The 16,412-nt window shown below is 45.5% G+C and overlaps 1 protein-coding gene across 3 annotated transcripts in view; it reads right to left on the bottom strand.

Annotated features, from left to right (window-relative positions):
• Positions 1 to 5,564: 5,564 nt before the first annotated feature.
• The window catches only part of Plcl2 (phospholipase C-like 2), a 185,311-nt gene continuing 174,463 nt past the window's right edge, over positions 5,565 to 16,412 (bottom strand). For all 3 annotated transcript variants that reach the window (XR_015628508.1, XM_087565079.1, NM_001106880.2), the window contains 1 exon segment: positions 5,565 to 6,315. Coding sequence is in view for 2 of the 3 variants with exons in the window: in XM_087565079.1 (XP_087421205.1) it covers positions 6,136 to 6,315 (180 nt within the window). In the remaining variant the exon portion in view is untranslated.

The following is a 16,412-nucleotide window of genomic DNA, read 5'->3' as shown; positions in this document are numbered from 1 at the left end:
TACCTTGAGGAAAAGAGAACTGGGCTCCTGTTGAGGCCCACAAGTCATCTACCTCTCCACAGCCTTCCCTTCACTCAGGCTTATCTCACTGACCTGCTTGATGGTCCTCAGCAGTCCACAGTTCCCAAGCACTTATATATGTTAGCTCCTCTAAGTTAACCAACTCACTCCCCATCCCCAGACCTTCCACTGTGTCCCAGGGGTAGGGAGGGGGTGCTTTTGTCTGAAGATATCTGCTCAAGCCACCTTGTTAGGGCTGTGGGAAGGTAGAATTTCACTGCATAAGCATATGCCACAGGAAATTTCTCTTTTCAGGGAGGCAAAGGGAGAGGAAGAGGAGGGAGTGGACATCCCAGCCTCTCCTTCAAGAATATGTCTATGATTTAAGAGCTCCTAATAGCTGAGACTGAGCACTGAGCCTGTAAGACATGAGCCTTTCAAAGACACTTAAGCTCTAAGCCACCACAAAATGGTATGAACCAAGGGTCCTGTGCATATTCCTTGGCTCATAGCCTCAACAGAGAGCCCTTCTTTCACAAATCCAAGCAATAGAAAGTGCTTCCAGGTGATGATAGAATATTAGATCTGCTCATGTTGACTTCAGAGGCAACCACCAGGAACTGCAGATTGACCTCCTGTCAATGCTGTCATGTTCTCTGGATGGCTGAAGCAAGGCTATGGTATGAGTACATTAAACTTGGCATTTACAATATCCTAAAAGAAGCCTCATGCTGCAGACTACAAGTATATGCAAGCTGGGTGACTGTCCCTCCTGTGTGCGGCCCTGTATTGACAGTCTTGCAATTTTGGTTTCTTTTTTAAAAAAACACAGAAATAGTATGGTGATATGTGGCTGCTTCAAATTGTCCACAGCAACTATGATCTGCCTTGTGCTTTGGTGAGGACATGACTTTGTCAGCAGCAGATAGTTTCTGAGATTGGGTGACATTTTGAATCCTGGGGACTTTTCAGAGGATATGTAAATTCTAGAACCCTGGAGGTGGGGTTGTTAGTGGGTTGTTGGTTGTTTGTCATTTGTTAAGTAGTCCTGTATGCAAAGAAGAAACAAAAAGAAGTCATTAGATATCCTGATGGCAAAGATCAAACTTGTCCCAAGAAACTCAATGTTCTTATTAATCAGCAGGAAGTAGTCTAACAATAATGTTGCCCCTTTTCTGTCTCCTTCTGGTCCCCTTACTTTATTCATGGTCCTCTTTCCTTCCCTCTCTTTTTTCTCTCTTATTTAGTGTTAAGAGTTAAAAGGGTAGAAGAAAAAGGGTGGAGAAGGGTGAAAGAAGAACCCACAAAGTAGTAAAGACAAGCTACAAGTCATGTCCAGACTTATAGCTGGGCAGGATGGGGAATTTGATTTCCAATGCCTTAGAGAAAATGGCAGGGGCTGAAGGGATAGACTTTTTTTTTCAAGATGCCAGCAAAATGTTTATTGTTGCTGTTTCTACTGGGATATCCCCCACTTTGCTCTCAGAGGGGATTTTCTGGTTCTTGGTTTTGTTTTGTTTTGTTTTTTTCTTTTTCTTTTTCTTCTTCTTATATTCTGTTTCAAAAGGCTGGGAGAATGGCTGTGCAACTGGAAACACCGCAGGTAGATGTAGAAATACTGGTGAGGTGAGGAACACTAGGTAAAGGAAAACAAAAAGGCTCAGTTCCAGTGACTGTGCAAGAGGAAAGAGGGAAAGAAACTGTGCCAGAGGGAGGGCAGGCCAGAGGAAAGCTGAAAAGGTGGGAGAATATTTCAAAAGAAAACCTTAATCTCAAACCAACCATGCTGCTGTATGGTGAGATAACCACTATCAGCTTTCCCAGTAGTCATACAGCATATGGCTACTAACAGTGTGGAACAAGGCTATGATGAGATAGGATGGGGTCTTATAGTAATCATAGATCTAAGGCATTTGAAAAAGGGCATGACTTCATATGGGATGCACTCCCCTTATGTGAAACAAGTTCAAAAAACTGGGCTACTCAAAATAGAATCTACAGTGAGAATTTTGATTTCTTAAAAAACCCAGTTATGTTATGTAAATATTCTTTTGTTTTAATCCCAGGTGTGGGATACAGGGCTGCTTCAGGTCCATAGCCACTAATTATGATTTATGTCTTGCTCTGGGAGGGGTGTGATTTTTGCCAGTTGTAGTTTACTTTTGGAATTCTCGGGACTCGTGAGAGGGCCTGTGGAGGCTGCTGTTGCCCCTGCTGCTGTGTTTTGTCAAGTAGTCATAAGCAAAGAGATGAAAAAAGTTAGATATCCTGACAATGAATATCAACACTGCCTCAGTGTGGAAACACTCATAATCAGCAGGAAGTAGTTCAAAGAGGTTTTAAGCCCTCTTTCCCCTCTAACCTTTTTTCTCTTCTACATAATATTGGGGTATTTGAAGGGATTGGGGTGGAGAAGGGTGGTAGAAAAAAAACAACCCAACAAAATAGCCTATATACTATAAGGATGCATTAACAGCAGAATGGAACCCAGTGAAAGTTTTGCATTGGGGACCCAGATATTTATATTTCCATAGGAAATGGTACCATCAAAACTTATAAACATTAGAATTGAGCAGGAGAGTCTCTGGAAATCCTTGGTCACTGATCCAAAAAAGTGCTTATTTCATTAAAAAAAAGTCTCTGTTTCTAATTTCCCACTACATCCAGCACAATTAATGGCCTAAAACAGAAGAGGGAAAATGTAGTGACAATTTTGGAATTTTGGTTTCTTAAAAAAAACAATTGTATATGTCTTTGTTTTAATCCAAGGTGTGAGACATGGGGCTGCTTCAGATTGTCCACAGCAGCTGTGATTTGCCTTGTCCTCTGGTAGGGGCATTTGCCAACTGCAGACAGTTTCTGCAATTGTGTGATGTTTGGAATTCTAGGAACTTTTCAGTGAATATATAAATGCTAGGGCCCCTAGAGGTGGGGTGGTTGCTGGTTGAATGTTGTCGGTTGTTGCCTGTTGATTGCAGTTTATTAAGTACTCATGTGCAAAGAAGAAACAAGAAGAAATTAGTATATTAATGGCAAAGATCAAACTTGCCCCAGAGAATTTGATGCCCCTAATCATCAGGAAGTAGTCTAATGATAACGGGCACTCCTTTCCATCCCAACTTTATTCAGGGATCTCTTTCCTTTCCTCTCTATTTTTTATCTCTTATTTAGTATTGGTTGAAAGAAATAAAGTGGAGAAGGGTGGAAGAAAGAACCCATAAAGAAGCAAAGACAAGCTACAGGGCTCCAACTCCATTTGGGTGACAAGGACAACCTCCTTATTCTACCTTAAATATCCAGCCTAAGAAGAATGTATCCCTCCGCACAGTCTGGCTCCTGGGTCACACTGCCCTGAGGTGCCAGAGATAAACAGATAGGTTTCTATGACTTCTTTCCCATCATCCAGAAGCCATAGCTAGTAAAAAGCAGCCAGCCAATCAATAATTAAACAAACAAACAAATAAACAAACAAACAAAAAACCCAGACTCACCATGTCTATAAAGGATAAACTTCTGTGGAGGATCAATTTACTTGGTGTGTAGAGGTTGCAGAATATGCTTAGCACGTTCAGAGATGTTCCTGGGTTAACTCTGTGGGCAGGACATCACCCTTACCTTGGCTTCATTCACACCCACAATGTGATTTTTTTTGTGTGTCTATAGGACCTAACAGGTGTTTGTCATTTTCTGTGCACTCTCCTGGGTCTTCAGTGAAGATTTGCCTATTGCTCCTGTGCTGTCTTAGATTACACAGCCCAGACACACACACACACACACACACACACACACACACACACACACACACACACAGAGAGAGAGAGAGAGAGAGAGAGAGAGAGAGAGAGAGAGAGAGAGAGAGAGAGAGAGAGAGAGAAACAGAGACAGAAACAGAGAGAGTGTGTGCAATTCAATTCAGTCAATTCATGTACCAGGCAACCCCATGGGGATTTGTACCTAAGGTAACTCACATGTTGCTCCCGGTGAATGGATGCAGATGATGAAGGGCAGTCAACCTGATGACCCTCACAATTTCTGAAGCCCCAAAGCAAGAATCTTGATTTTGTTTCTCAGTGGGATAGTTTGTTAGAGTGAGCCAGTGAGACCTTTACAAAAGAATTGTTTCCAGCAGCCTGTAAATCATAGCCTTGATCCTGCCCAGTTTGACAAATGTCTTTTGTTTCCATTTGAATGAGGAAAAGGGAACCCAATCAGGCTCTGCTGACTGCACTGTCCTCAGTGACAGACGGAATATTCCTTAGAGCAGGAAACGGACAAAGAGTAGACGCCGGACACTGTGCGCACTTCTGCACTACTTGGCATTGCTTTAAGGAGACCAGAAGCCTGTCTTGGTAGCACCAACGTTACCCTAACGGATGTTGAGGCCTCAGGCACCTACAGCTTCTGTATCTGGAAGGAACATGCCAGTGTGAATGGCAGCAACAGCCCGGTTCTGTTGCTGTGAGACAGGGTCTCACAGTGTAAGCCACCTAGGTCTCGGGAGTGCTGGGATCACAGGTTCATGCCCAGCTTCCACTCCTTCAGTTCTAAGATCCCCGATTTTAGGCTACAACACATTACGTGTCTTACAATTACAGTCGTTTGACTTGCACATCATATGATACCCACCATTATTGCAGATGCAGCCATATTTTCACTTCACTGTATTTTGTCACCTTTGGAGATCATTTCTAGAGTTTTAAGCTTCAAATTGAATGCTATTTGCTAAGTTCAAGGACCACTAACAATGTTACCCATTACTTTGTGCATCTAATTGTGCTCTGCTATATGTATTCCACTCAGTTTTCTCCCTATCAAGAGCTCATCTCTAAGTCAAGAACCTCAGATACTGACTGGTGTTTATCTGCGATCATCGATGGAAAAGTTTTCCAGTGAGACTCACATCTGACCAAGGGCCAGTTGAGATGGGTGTTATCAGAGGGCTCACAGCAATGGAGGTGGCATTATCAGAGGGCTCCCGGTGGGACCTGAGCAAGGCATGGGTTTAGGAGCACACACCTGCATGAGCATGGCCCAAGGGAGGAAGGACTGTGCGGTCAGCCACAGGCCATCTATTGTGTCAGTGGTTGCCCCAACAACTGACCAAACCAATGCCCATTCAGAGCCTCTCTTCCAAAGGGAAAGAAAGTGTGGTTTGTGGGAAGCAGTAAATAGACCACAGGGTTCTTGACTCTCAAAAGTACCATGAAGTTTCACTCATTTGGAAATAAAAGATCAGGCTAAAAGCTTCACTGGTGCAGGGCCCTTCCCTGTGAAGGAGAAAGATTCTCAGGTGGAACCAAGGCACTGTCATCGGTGGCCCTGCACGGAAGAACACCGTGCCCCACCCTACTCCTGCTCAATAACTGCAGCCCGTGGCTGGGTGGTGACTCAACGTCTGCAGCAGACATGTGGGGTCTGAGCTTGCATCACAGCCATCCTTAAAGCCAGATAGTAACTCTGGTAACTTACATTTAGAAGTCATTTAACAAGTAATTGGCTTCTTGAAAGAGACAGTGTTTTAAAAGTTAAGGTTTCACTAAAAGCATGTACTGCTGATGGAGAAATCCCATAAAAGATATCTTTAATGTGACCACTGCATCATACAATGAAAAACTATGTACAAGGTGTGGCTTCCACTCGGCTGCCCATGCTGACACAGCACATCGTTAGCCAGGCAGCCCAGCCACACTGCACACTGCCCTCAGCTCCTGGGTTCTTACATTCTGCTGGTAAATACGGCTCAGCAAGCAGGCCACCAAATCCCCTGCAGTGCCAAGACCGGGACACACACACCAGTTAGGTGTGCACATTCACGGTTTCACCAATAAATACGAATTCAACCATCCGATCCACTTCCACCCGAGGAACTGCTTTCACAGAGGAACTACAGCAGTGCACTGTCCTTCACAGTGGGGCTCAGGGCGCTTTGTATACAAAGACAGCATGTTTGGGCCAGGACAGAGTTTCGTGTTAAAGAGTTTATTTGCCTTCACACGTGGGTTGCTACGTACATTCACAGCTGTGATGGCCTGCAGTTGGGTATTCCAGTTGTGCACAATATCCCAGACCTTATCCGAATCAGTGAGCAGTGCGCTTGCTGACTGGTCCTCAGTGGGGAGTCCTTGGGGAGGCCCCTTAATCTCCATTTTCATCACTGGTTTTCTCGGGGATCACTTCCAGGCTCCGGCGTGGCTTCTGGGCCTCTGAGTTTTCGGTGCCTGGTTTGTTCAGTCCACAGGAAACGGCTGCATAATGGATCTGCTTCAGGTTCTCCAGGGTCTCATTCTTAGCATATTTCAGAAGGTCCGCTTGTCCCTAAACAAAGCATGTAATTAAACAGCATTAGTCAGACACAACGCTGCTGAGCTCCCGCGTAGACGTGCTGTGCACATAAAGGCATGGCGAGCTTACAGAGCGATGCTTGGCCTTTATGGGACCACATCTGAGGAGGGCGGTTTCAGTCAGAAGGAGGTGTGCTCACCACTGCACAACACTGCTCTCTCCGCCTCTCTGCATGTCCTTGTAAGACATGAACGCTTCTCTGGTTGGAACGGATTTTTCAGGGATGAGACTACCTATCTTGTTCATTCTTTTTAATGTTTGTTTTAAAACCTTTTTAATTCTGAAGTAATAAAAACGTGTTCAAACTCTGGGACCATTTCACATTTAAGGTATCAAACACAACAAGAAGCCAACTCCCACAGTAGCCGGGCCACATGGCATCTGTGGGTTATTTTCATCTCAGTCATCCAGATTCTGCAGACTCTCAATCGACTCCACCTGACGGGCTAAGTTCCCACGTTCCATCCCACACTGTTGCCAGCTACTCTCTGGGCCCTGTGGTGATCTCGCCACCTCCACGGCTAGCCCCATCAGTGGCCATCCATCTAGTTCCCAAGGCGGGTCGCTGCCACGCCAGTCCCACACAGACTCCCTTGCTGAGGACTCTGCTTACATTCCCAGAATCCACCTCTTGTGGTTATTGTCACAATTCCCAGTATCTCAGTAAAATCAAAACTCAGTAAGCTTGTAATTTATCAATCAGATTTATATCAGTAAATTCTCACTTCACAAAATGTCCATACAGTAAACTCACAACCAACTGATAATGATATAAACTACCCACCTAGATAAGACAAATTATCCTGTAACAATCCATCCCTTATAGGATTTTCATAGCTACCTGTGGCCATTTAAGGTCACACGGATCTGGGTCGTCCTTCTCTGTGTCCATTTCAGTTCTTCTACCTTCCCCTCTCTTTCTTCTCTCCCAAATCTCAGCGCCTACCTTACTTTTTCACTGCCCAATCACAGACCTTGCCTTATCTTGTGCTTGCCCCCACCTACATAAAGACATCAGTGCACACATCACCATCTGTTTACCTGGTAGAAAAGAGTCTCTGCACGAAAGGTCATGCAGCAGTATGAAGTCAGAGAGGGACACACACTAGTCCTGTGTGTCTAGTTTGTGCCCTGTCCCCAAACTCACCTGTTGGTGACATCTCATGATGCAGGGGTATAGTATTGGAACCAGGACATGACATTTGCTCAGTGTGCCCCTTAGTTGTCACTTTATTGTATGCAAACAATACTGCAAGTAAGACACAGGAGCAGCCCGGTGCCACTGAGAGCTCTCCTACGCTTCCCTTACCTCCCCCTTGCCCACACACCTTCACTTTGACCGCTGACATGGAGCCATTCTGCAGTTGGCCTATGGGCCCCTCCTCTGAAGAGAAGGCAGTGGTGCTCAGCTGCTGTTGCTGAGCACCTGCTGAACAGAGAGTAAGGAAAGGCTCCTCTGCTCTGGACAGAAGCTCTCGGTCCACTTAGTTTCCTGTGTGGGGTCTGACACTGATGTAGCCTGACAGGTATAGGGTGAGGAAAGGCGGAGGGACTGCAGCACAGCGGGTCACTGTCTCTTCTGAGCTGCGGTGGCTCTGTGGTTAGTGTACTGTGTCCGTCTTGCCTCTGGAGGCTGGGTGGCCTTGTACATCTTAGGGTGCGGAGGACGCCACTGCAGCCACGACACAGCTCCTTCCCATTGCTCACAGGCCTTCCCAGGGGACTCTCGCCTTTTCCCCTTACTATCTTTTTTCTTTTTGACACAGGGTCTCGTGTAGCCCAGGGTGGCCTTTAATTCACAATACAGCAGAGGCTGGCCCCAGATTCCTGATCTTCCTATCCCAACCTCTGGAGTGCTGGGATTCCCACCATGTTCTCCGTATCCTACTCTTCTTGTTCACTAATCTGGTTGGGCATTTTCTCAGTTGAGGTTCCCTATTCCCAGACGACTCTAGTTTGTGTCAAGTTGACATCATAACTAGCCACACAGCACATCATAGCAACATAAAACAAGCAGAACGCAGCTCCTGGCAGTTTATTAATTACCTGTTAATTCTTTTGGATATTATATATACACAATGATATCAACTGTGAACCTAAAAAGTCCTTTTTTCCTTCTCATTATTAGCTCCTCCCTTTGTGTTACTGCACAAGCCAGGACTTCTAATGCCATGCTGAAAGCCAGTGAACTGACAACAAGACAGCCCTGATGCACTGCAGATAGTAAAGGGAGCTCTGAGATTCTTACACAGAGTGTCACATTAGCTGTGGGCTGTGTAGATGTTCTTAGTGCTGCTGAGGTCCTCCTTCCCAGGACTACTAAGAAAGGGCGTTGGGTTCCACACCACATTTCTTTTCTGCATCCTGCTATAACTATGTGATGTTTCTCTAGCCCACTGAGGTGACATATCACATGAATTAACTTCTTCAAGCTGAGTCAGCTTTGCATATCCAGTATAGATTCCCCCGTCCATGACAGACACGTTTTTTGTATTTCACCTATACCCAAGAAAAATGTTGGTTTATACTTTTCGTTTTTGTCTTCCCGCAAAGTCCTTAGATTTAAGTATTAGGATAATACTGGCCTTACAGACGGAGTTCTGGAAGACTTTGCTTTTCAAGGAATTTGTCCGTCCTCCTGTGTGCTGACAAGCCTGTGGGCATCAGATAGTCTATGATGCTCTTTGCTATCCTCGTACCGTCACACGAAGTGAGGTCCTTTTCTATCCTCACTAGTGATTTCCGTCCTAGTTCCTCCTCTGCCCAGATGCAGTTTATTGATTCATTATGTTTTCCTTAAATAGCTCTTCAGTTTGTTGACTTTTAAAATTCATTTACTGTTTTCAATTCTTTGGTTACTACTCGAATATTACTTTTGTTAATGAAGATTGGTTGGTCTTTAGTGAAAATGCCTCAGTGTAACACCTTCTATGGCCTGACATGTTGCAAACTGGGCTGCCGATACCTGCTTTCTCCTTCCACAAACTTCCCTTCAGTTAGAGCAACCTCGTTCTTTTTTTTTTTTAAAGATTTACTCATTTATTACATATAAGTACACTGTAGCTGTCTTCAGACACACCAGAAGAGGGCATCAGATCCCATTACAGATGGTTGTGAGCCACCATGTGGTTGCTGGGATTTGAACTCAGGACCTCTGGAAGAGCAGTCGGGGCTCTTAACCGCTGAGCCATCTCTCTAGCCCACAACCTCGTTCTTAATGTCATCTGAAGCAAAGCCCCAGATGACAGATGCTCCCCCAACCCCCACACCCGTAAGATGCACTTTTGGAGTAAGTTTCAGTCAAATTCTTACAGCTGCGCCCCTCACTACTCCCCAGGGCACTCTGAGCTACTGCCATGATTCTCTAACCTCAGGACTGGAACATTCCTTATTCTCCCTTTCAACACCACAGTCAGAGAGCCAATTAGGTCACAGCCATAACATACCTTAAAACCCTCAGCGTGAGAGTCACAGTCCTTGTCTGTGGCAAGTGACACGCCCTGCAGATGGTATTTTATCCGCCATCTCCTGACTTGGTCACTTGGCCCCCACCATTCTAGGCTACTAAACACAGCTCAGGCACAGGCCTCCTCATGCAGGCCTTACATGTGCTCACTGCTCACTGCCTGACCTCCCTCAGGTCAGAACTCTAAAAGTCCCTTTACAGTAATACCTATCCTGACAACTCCTTCCAAAATCAGATCTCCTCACCTCTCCTGTGCTACTTCACACAGCACTGTTACCTCCGGGTGTGCTTTTATGCTGGGGCTTGGGGGGGTCACATGTGCTTCTTCTGATCATCCTGCATCCTCTGAGCCTAGCGGACTGTACGGAGAGTGACAGCAAGTGTCTGCTGGATGAAGTAAAGGAAAGCACGCAGGGCTCCTCTAGAACACTGAGCTCTGCCGTTTTGTTTTTAACCATGATGGACGGACATTTTCATGCACACAGTGAGAGTGGTCTGCGCTTGTTTTGTTGCTTGTACTTTGTCAGCACAGATCTACCACATGATGAAAAAGAACTTTAAGAACAAAAATTCCTCAAACACACAGATTAATGCGTAGTATCAGGGTTCATGGAAACTTCTGCTTCCTAAGCTCAGGTGGGCCATTATGGCATCTGGAACAGACGGTTTAAGTGCCCAGTCATGGGGCCCAGTCATGTCCATGTGGCAGAAAAAGACCTCAGTGGCAGCGCATCTAAACCAGCACTGTTCTGCGTGGTGTCTGAAGTGAGCTGCCTGCAGGATTCAGAGCTCACAGGCCAGTGTTTTTAACACCTTTAAAGACAGGGATTCTTAAACACTGCTGCCCGTTGACAAAGGGTGACTAGTTCTGAAGACTTCTGCAAGCTGGCTTTCTAGTGTTTTTAAGTTGAAAAGCTCAAACTGTCAGTTTCATAGTCTGTTTTGAATTTTGTAACTTACTCTGGTTTTCATGTAGAAAGAACTCTAATGCATTTAGGTCAAAGTGTTGAAGGTTCTCAATTTGGCCCACAAAGTAACCTTTAAAAGTAACATCTGCAAGGATTCTACCAGACTTCAGTGATGAACTACAACCAATCCTTGAACCCTCCAAAAAGAGGGAAACAGAGTAATCCACTGCCAAGATTGTCCTTGAAGCAGCTGCACTCTAATACACAAACTGGGGGGAGACACAACAAAGAAACCTCAGACTGGTCTTCCTGTTGAACATAGGTGCAGAAATCTCCAATAAAATAATAGCTGCATATCAAAAAGGACATCAAACATAAGCAAATTGGTTTTACCTTGGAAATGCAGGGTTTGTTAAAAATAGCAAGTCAATAAATATAATAAATCATATAAATGAACTAGAAGACAAAAGTCACACAATCATCTCAAAAAAAAAGTTCATTATGCTTTGCAATGAGGGAAATGAAAATCAAAACAGCTTTGAGAGTTCATCTTCCACCAGTCAATACAGAGCTCAATAAAACAATGGCCAACAAGTGCTCGTAAGCCCCACGTGGAGAGAGAGGAGTCTCACTCACTTCTGGTAGAAACGCACTGGTATAGCCACTCTGAAAACCTGCGTGAAGAACCCCAAAAAGCTAAAATACATCTGCCATATGATCCGGTTATGAACCGCACTGCGCAGACATTTCTCACGATAGACAGGAAATGGAAACACCTAAATGTCCTTCAGCAGGTAATGGAGAATGGAGCCAGGGTGCATTAGAGGACACTATGGGATATGAACTATCCAGTTGTAAGGAAAGTGAAACTGTGAGACTCACAAGTGGGAGGGACTAGAAAGGATTATATCGAGTGACGTAACATAGACCTACAAGACCTGCATTCTCTCCCATCTATGGCTGCAGGTATCAGGACATGTAGGGAGAACATAGAGGATGTTTAGATCATGGGAATAAGGTGCAAATACCGTGATACAATAATGGACACAATCAAAACATGAAGCCCTGCAACTTAAACATTGTGTATAATAAAAAATACATTCTACGAAAGGTAGGCTGGTGATGGGACTCGGGCACAGAGCCCTTGTTTAGCGTGTGTGAAAAGCACTGTTCACTCCCCAGAACTGGAAGAGGGTAGGGAAACAAAGGTTGCTACAGATGACACAGACTGTTCGACTCTGTCCTACACACGACACTAGGGAACTCTAGCTTACGTACATTGTAGTCTTTGAGGAATAATGGCATGTCAATGGAGGCTCCGTGATGGCTGCAAAAGCACATGACTCTGGCAGGGATGATGGAGAGGTGATTCAGGCAAAAGGCAGAATGTGGGGAACCTGAAATACTGCTCTCAGCTTTGCTATGAACTTAAAAATTGCAAAAGGGAAATAAATGAACTCTTAAAAATGTTGTGGGAACTATGTAATATGTCCTATTAATTTTTAAGACTTATTTTTTATGTGTGTAGGTATTTGGCTTGCAGGCATGAGTATCTGTGGGCCTTGTGTGTGCAGTACCTACAGAGTCCCAAGTGAGGCTTAGTCACCTGGAATGGGAATTACAGATGCTTGTGAGCCGGGACTCAAAACAAGATCCCCTGGAAATGGGGGCAGGGCTGAGCTGTCAGTTTCTTTCAGCTACAATTGAAAGTGGTTCAGAAGGTCTCTGAATTATAATTACCAAGTAACGCTGAAGCCATAAAGCCTGAATTATGTCAGAGACAAAACTGCAAAGCCTTCTGGGAACACTAGCTACCATTCACTGAATGAATACCTGGTGTCAGGTGCTGTAGTTGGCGTTTGCTCACAGTGTCTCATGTCTATGAATGGAATGCTCCTGGTCCCACTGAGTGCTAGGAAGCTGAATTTAGACAAGTCAGCAACTTTTGACAGGACAGAATGTAAGCAGCAAATTACACTAGAATACACCCCACTTTCTATGTGTGTGCCTTGTATTCCCTTCAAGTAACCTCGGGGCCCTATGTAACGCAAGTTGAACGCCACTCACTAAATGCACACCGTAAAGCAAATGAAGTAGGGCCTCTGCTGTTTCTGTGCACCCAGCACGTCAGGCCTGCAGCATATGCCAGCTGCCCATGATTTAAACGGAGACGGAGATGTCCATCTCCTGTGTGCTGAATGAGCAGTGAGTGAGGAGAAAGGCAGAGCTGTGGGAGCTCTGGCTGTAAAACATCCTCGCCATCCTTTCTCAGGGAAGGCTACAGCCAAGCACAGTAACCAGAAAGGTCTTACTTGGTCAGGCTTACTTTCAACTGAATGACCCTAGTAGACCTCACATTTGAAACAAGATTTCCCAACATCAAAGTAACTCACAACTGGAGCAACGGCAGGGCAAACCTTTTCTACAGGCAGGAGAACTGTCTGACTATGCCCAAGTCTTCCGTCCTGTGGCGTCCCCACAGGTACTTATGGCTGTGCACACAGGGCTGCAATACGCACTACCAGGGAAAGGAGGGTGCTTCTCTCTGCCCTACTTACGTCCACGCAGCTCTGCAGGAGGCAGTGAGTAGAAGGCACTGGGGAAGAAGGGAAATAACACACCGTGGTCTGGCTTCAGCTGTTTTCCTTAATCCAAGGAGACCTCTTACTGTCTGTGTAGATCTTCATTATACAAGGATGATCAGTCTGTTTAGTTCTGCAGTCTGGAGACCGTCACCACCACTTCCAGTCTCTATCTAACCTGTAGTTATCCCTCAACTTACCAAAGCTCTGTAATTAATATTAAAATATCAATTTAATTAAAGCCAGAAGAATCTCCTGTCTTATTTACCTAAGGTGGAGGTTCCTAGGCAGCATTATGGAGGTGGTAGTTTGAGCTAGGCCTGACAGGAGAGCACGGGAGGAACTTAACAAGTCCAAGGACTATGGGGGAGGATGTCTTCTACCCAGCTGTCCCCATGGCCTCAGGAAATATCACCACCAATTCAGCCATTGTTGGGCACCATGGTGTCTAGACTATGTTTTCTAAACTGACTCTGACTCATGTCCCTGTTGCAGACCTGACATAAGGAAGGCAGCCTCACCCACTGGTACAGCGCAGGCATTCTGGTGACAGGTGACCATGGAGGAGGCTTCAGGAGCAGTTGGACCATGATATGAGCCACAGCTTGAATGCAGAAGGCAGGAGATCACAAAGAACTTCCAGACCAAGACCCAGGAGGAAAGGGAGAGGTGTGCAGAGTGAGAAATGCCCGGATCAGCTCCGTACCGCTGACAGGACTAGGAGAAGCAGCTCACACAGGACCCTTCCTTCCTTTGCACACCTGTGTGTGATCACACATTCGCTGAGATCCCTCCACACTGCAAGGCCCCTGGGGGATATGCTGTTGTCAATGGATCAGGAAGAAGAGCCTACCTAATGAAGAACACTACTACTCTTTGGTTTAATAGAAAAGTAGCTTCCAGTCAAGTACAGCTTTTCAGAAAAACTGCAATATATGCTATCACTTGTAGTACAGTTAACTAAAACAGCTAAGGAAAAGTCGTCCATGGACCAGCACACTGGTCTTTGGAAAAGAAATGAATAACAATCATCAAGTTTCTAAGGTAAGCACGATGCCCAAGATAAATGAAGAAAATCTAGATTGTGTCTGCACAGATACCATCTGGTTTATTTACTTATTTTTGGCAGAAGTCTTATGTTCCCAGGGAGAAAAGGTCTCTAATTACTTTTGGAGTTTCCCTCTCATCCTTGTTTCTGAAGGCAGACAGTGTAGGACATGGGGGACCAGCTGGGCATTTCATCTGATGACAGCTTGGGCTGTAAGCAGCTTGCATTCGCCCGCCACACACACTAATAAGCCCTCTGCCCCAGCCCTTAATTGAGATGCCAGCAGAGTGAAGCCTGCTCCATATTCTAAGCTTTGTGAGCTCCCAACAAAGCAAAACTTTCTGCCTGGCCCTGACCACCACCATATGGATCAGGAAAACCATCAGGCTGAGTCCAGCTAATGTATAAAATCATGGGGGGTAAGGGGGTTAGGCCCCTAGTTTTGAGGTGGTTTGTTAAATAGCAACAGGAAACTGGAGCTGCCAGTGAAGACATCCATCCTTTGGCCACAGTGAATTAGACTGGGTAAGACCCAATTTGAGGAAGCCTGCTACTGTGGGACTGCTGGTCTGGAACTAAAAGGCTGGGCTGAGCCAGCAGATACCACAGGGCACACTTACTACAGAGCTCATAAAGAGCAGTCACAGAAGGTTCAACACGGGAGGAAGTGCATGAGCAGGAGCTAGCCGGCCATGAAGAATGGAGAGATGGCAGAGCTGAGCTGGCACAGCCCTGGGCCTAGGGGACACAGATGCTCTAAGCTACTAGGGTTTCCGATAGCTTTCTGGCCCTCTGAGGAAGGAATGCAGTGCTTTAATCAGAGTTCCCTGGGATCTCTTATGATCTCCTCTGTATGACAAGACTCTTACCCCACTCTCTGCCACTAGTTCACTAGTGTTAGTGAACTTCTGTTCCTAGTGACCAACTACACCAGGATTTTCCACCATGAGATTCTGCCATCAGAAGAACAGCAATGAATATTCACGGCACCTGCTCTGGGGAAAGATTACCTCAGTGAGGACAGAAGAAAGACCATCAACTTCCCATAGTGCTGATAGGAAATGAGCCACACAAATCCCTCCCATATTCCCAATGCAGAGTGACACTGGTAAGAACAGAACCAAGTTAAAACCACAAGCGAGACTGAGAGCAGGAGGCGAGACAACTCAGGAACAGGGTCCTTGTTGCACAGCTCAGCCAGGCTGGCCTCAAACTCAGTCTTCCTGCTCCAGTCACCTAAGAGCTGTGACTACACGCATGTGCTACTACACCACACTTAATTTAATAGGCTCATAACAACAGTTACACTGAGGAACCAAACAAGGGAGGGACAAATTTAATGATGGTTCTTCTATCTTTTGTTTATGGAGCTGAGGATCAAACAATTGGATAGAAATAAAGGAGACAAGCAACACTGGGCCAATTCAAAGCTAGAAAACCAGAGTAAACTTACACGAAAAAACAATGGGGCCACCAGAGAGAAGCAGCACCAGAGTGCCTGAGAGTGGAACCAAGCAAGAGGCAGCTTTTAATTCAGGGTAGCCTCCAAGGCTGGAGCCTAAAGCCGGGTGGCAGAGCAGGGTGGCAGAGGGAGCTCCACACTGATTGTAACTGGGACATGGAGTAAAGACAGAGGCCGTAAGGGGCATAGGAAATGTGACAGGAGAGGCTGGTCTGTGGCTCAGTGGTAGAGAGCATGTCTAGCATGTAGAAGGTCCTGTGCTCTATCGCCAGCACCCATCTCATAGACTGGACGTGACTGACAGCTAACGCTATGCTTCAGAGCAGGGCAACAGTGCTTAAAGAGGTAGCAACATGGTTACAAATATCATGAAATTTAAAACAGAGAAAACAATTTTAAACAGATATATGTGTCTTGCGAAGTGGTATCAAAACATGCATGCACACATGGGTGAACACACACTCACACATATAGACACATATGCACACTCACACGATCTCCAAGAATCTCAATAAATCCTGAGAAGAAAAGTCAGGATAGGATGGCTTAGATATTGAGAGGCGTTGCTGCTCTTGTACAGGCCTCAGGTCTGATCTCCAGCATC

Source organism: Rattus norvegicus, chromosome 9 (genome assembly GCF_021556685.1).
Source record: "Rattus norvegicus strain SHRSP/BbbUtx chromosome 9, alternate assembly SHRSP_T2T, whole genome shotgun sequence".
In the NCBI taxonomy this organism is placed as follows: domain Eukaryota; kingdom Metazoa; phylum Chordata; class Mammalia; order Rodentia; family Muridae; genus Rattus; species Rattus norvegicus.
This window is presented reverse-complemented; position numbering and strand designations above follow the sequence as displayed.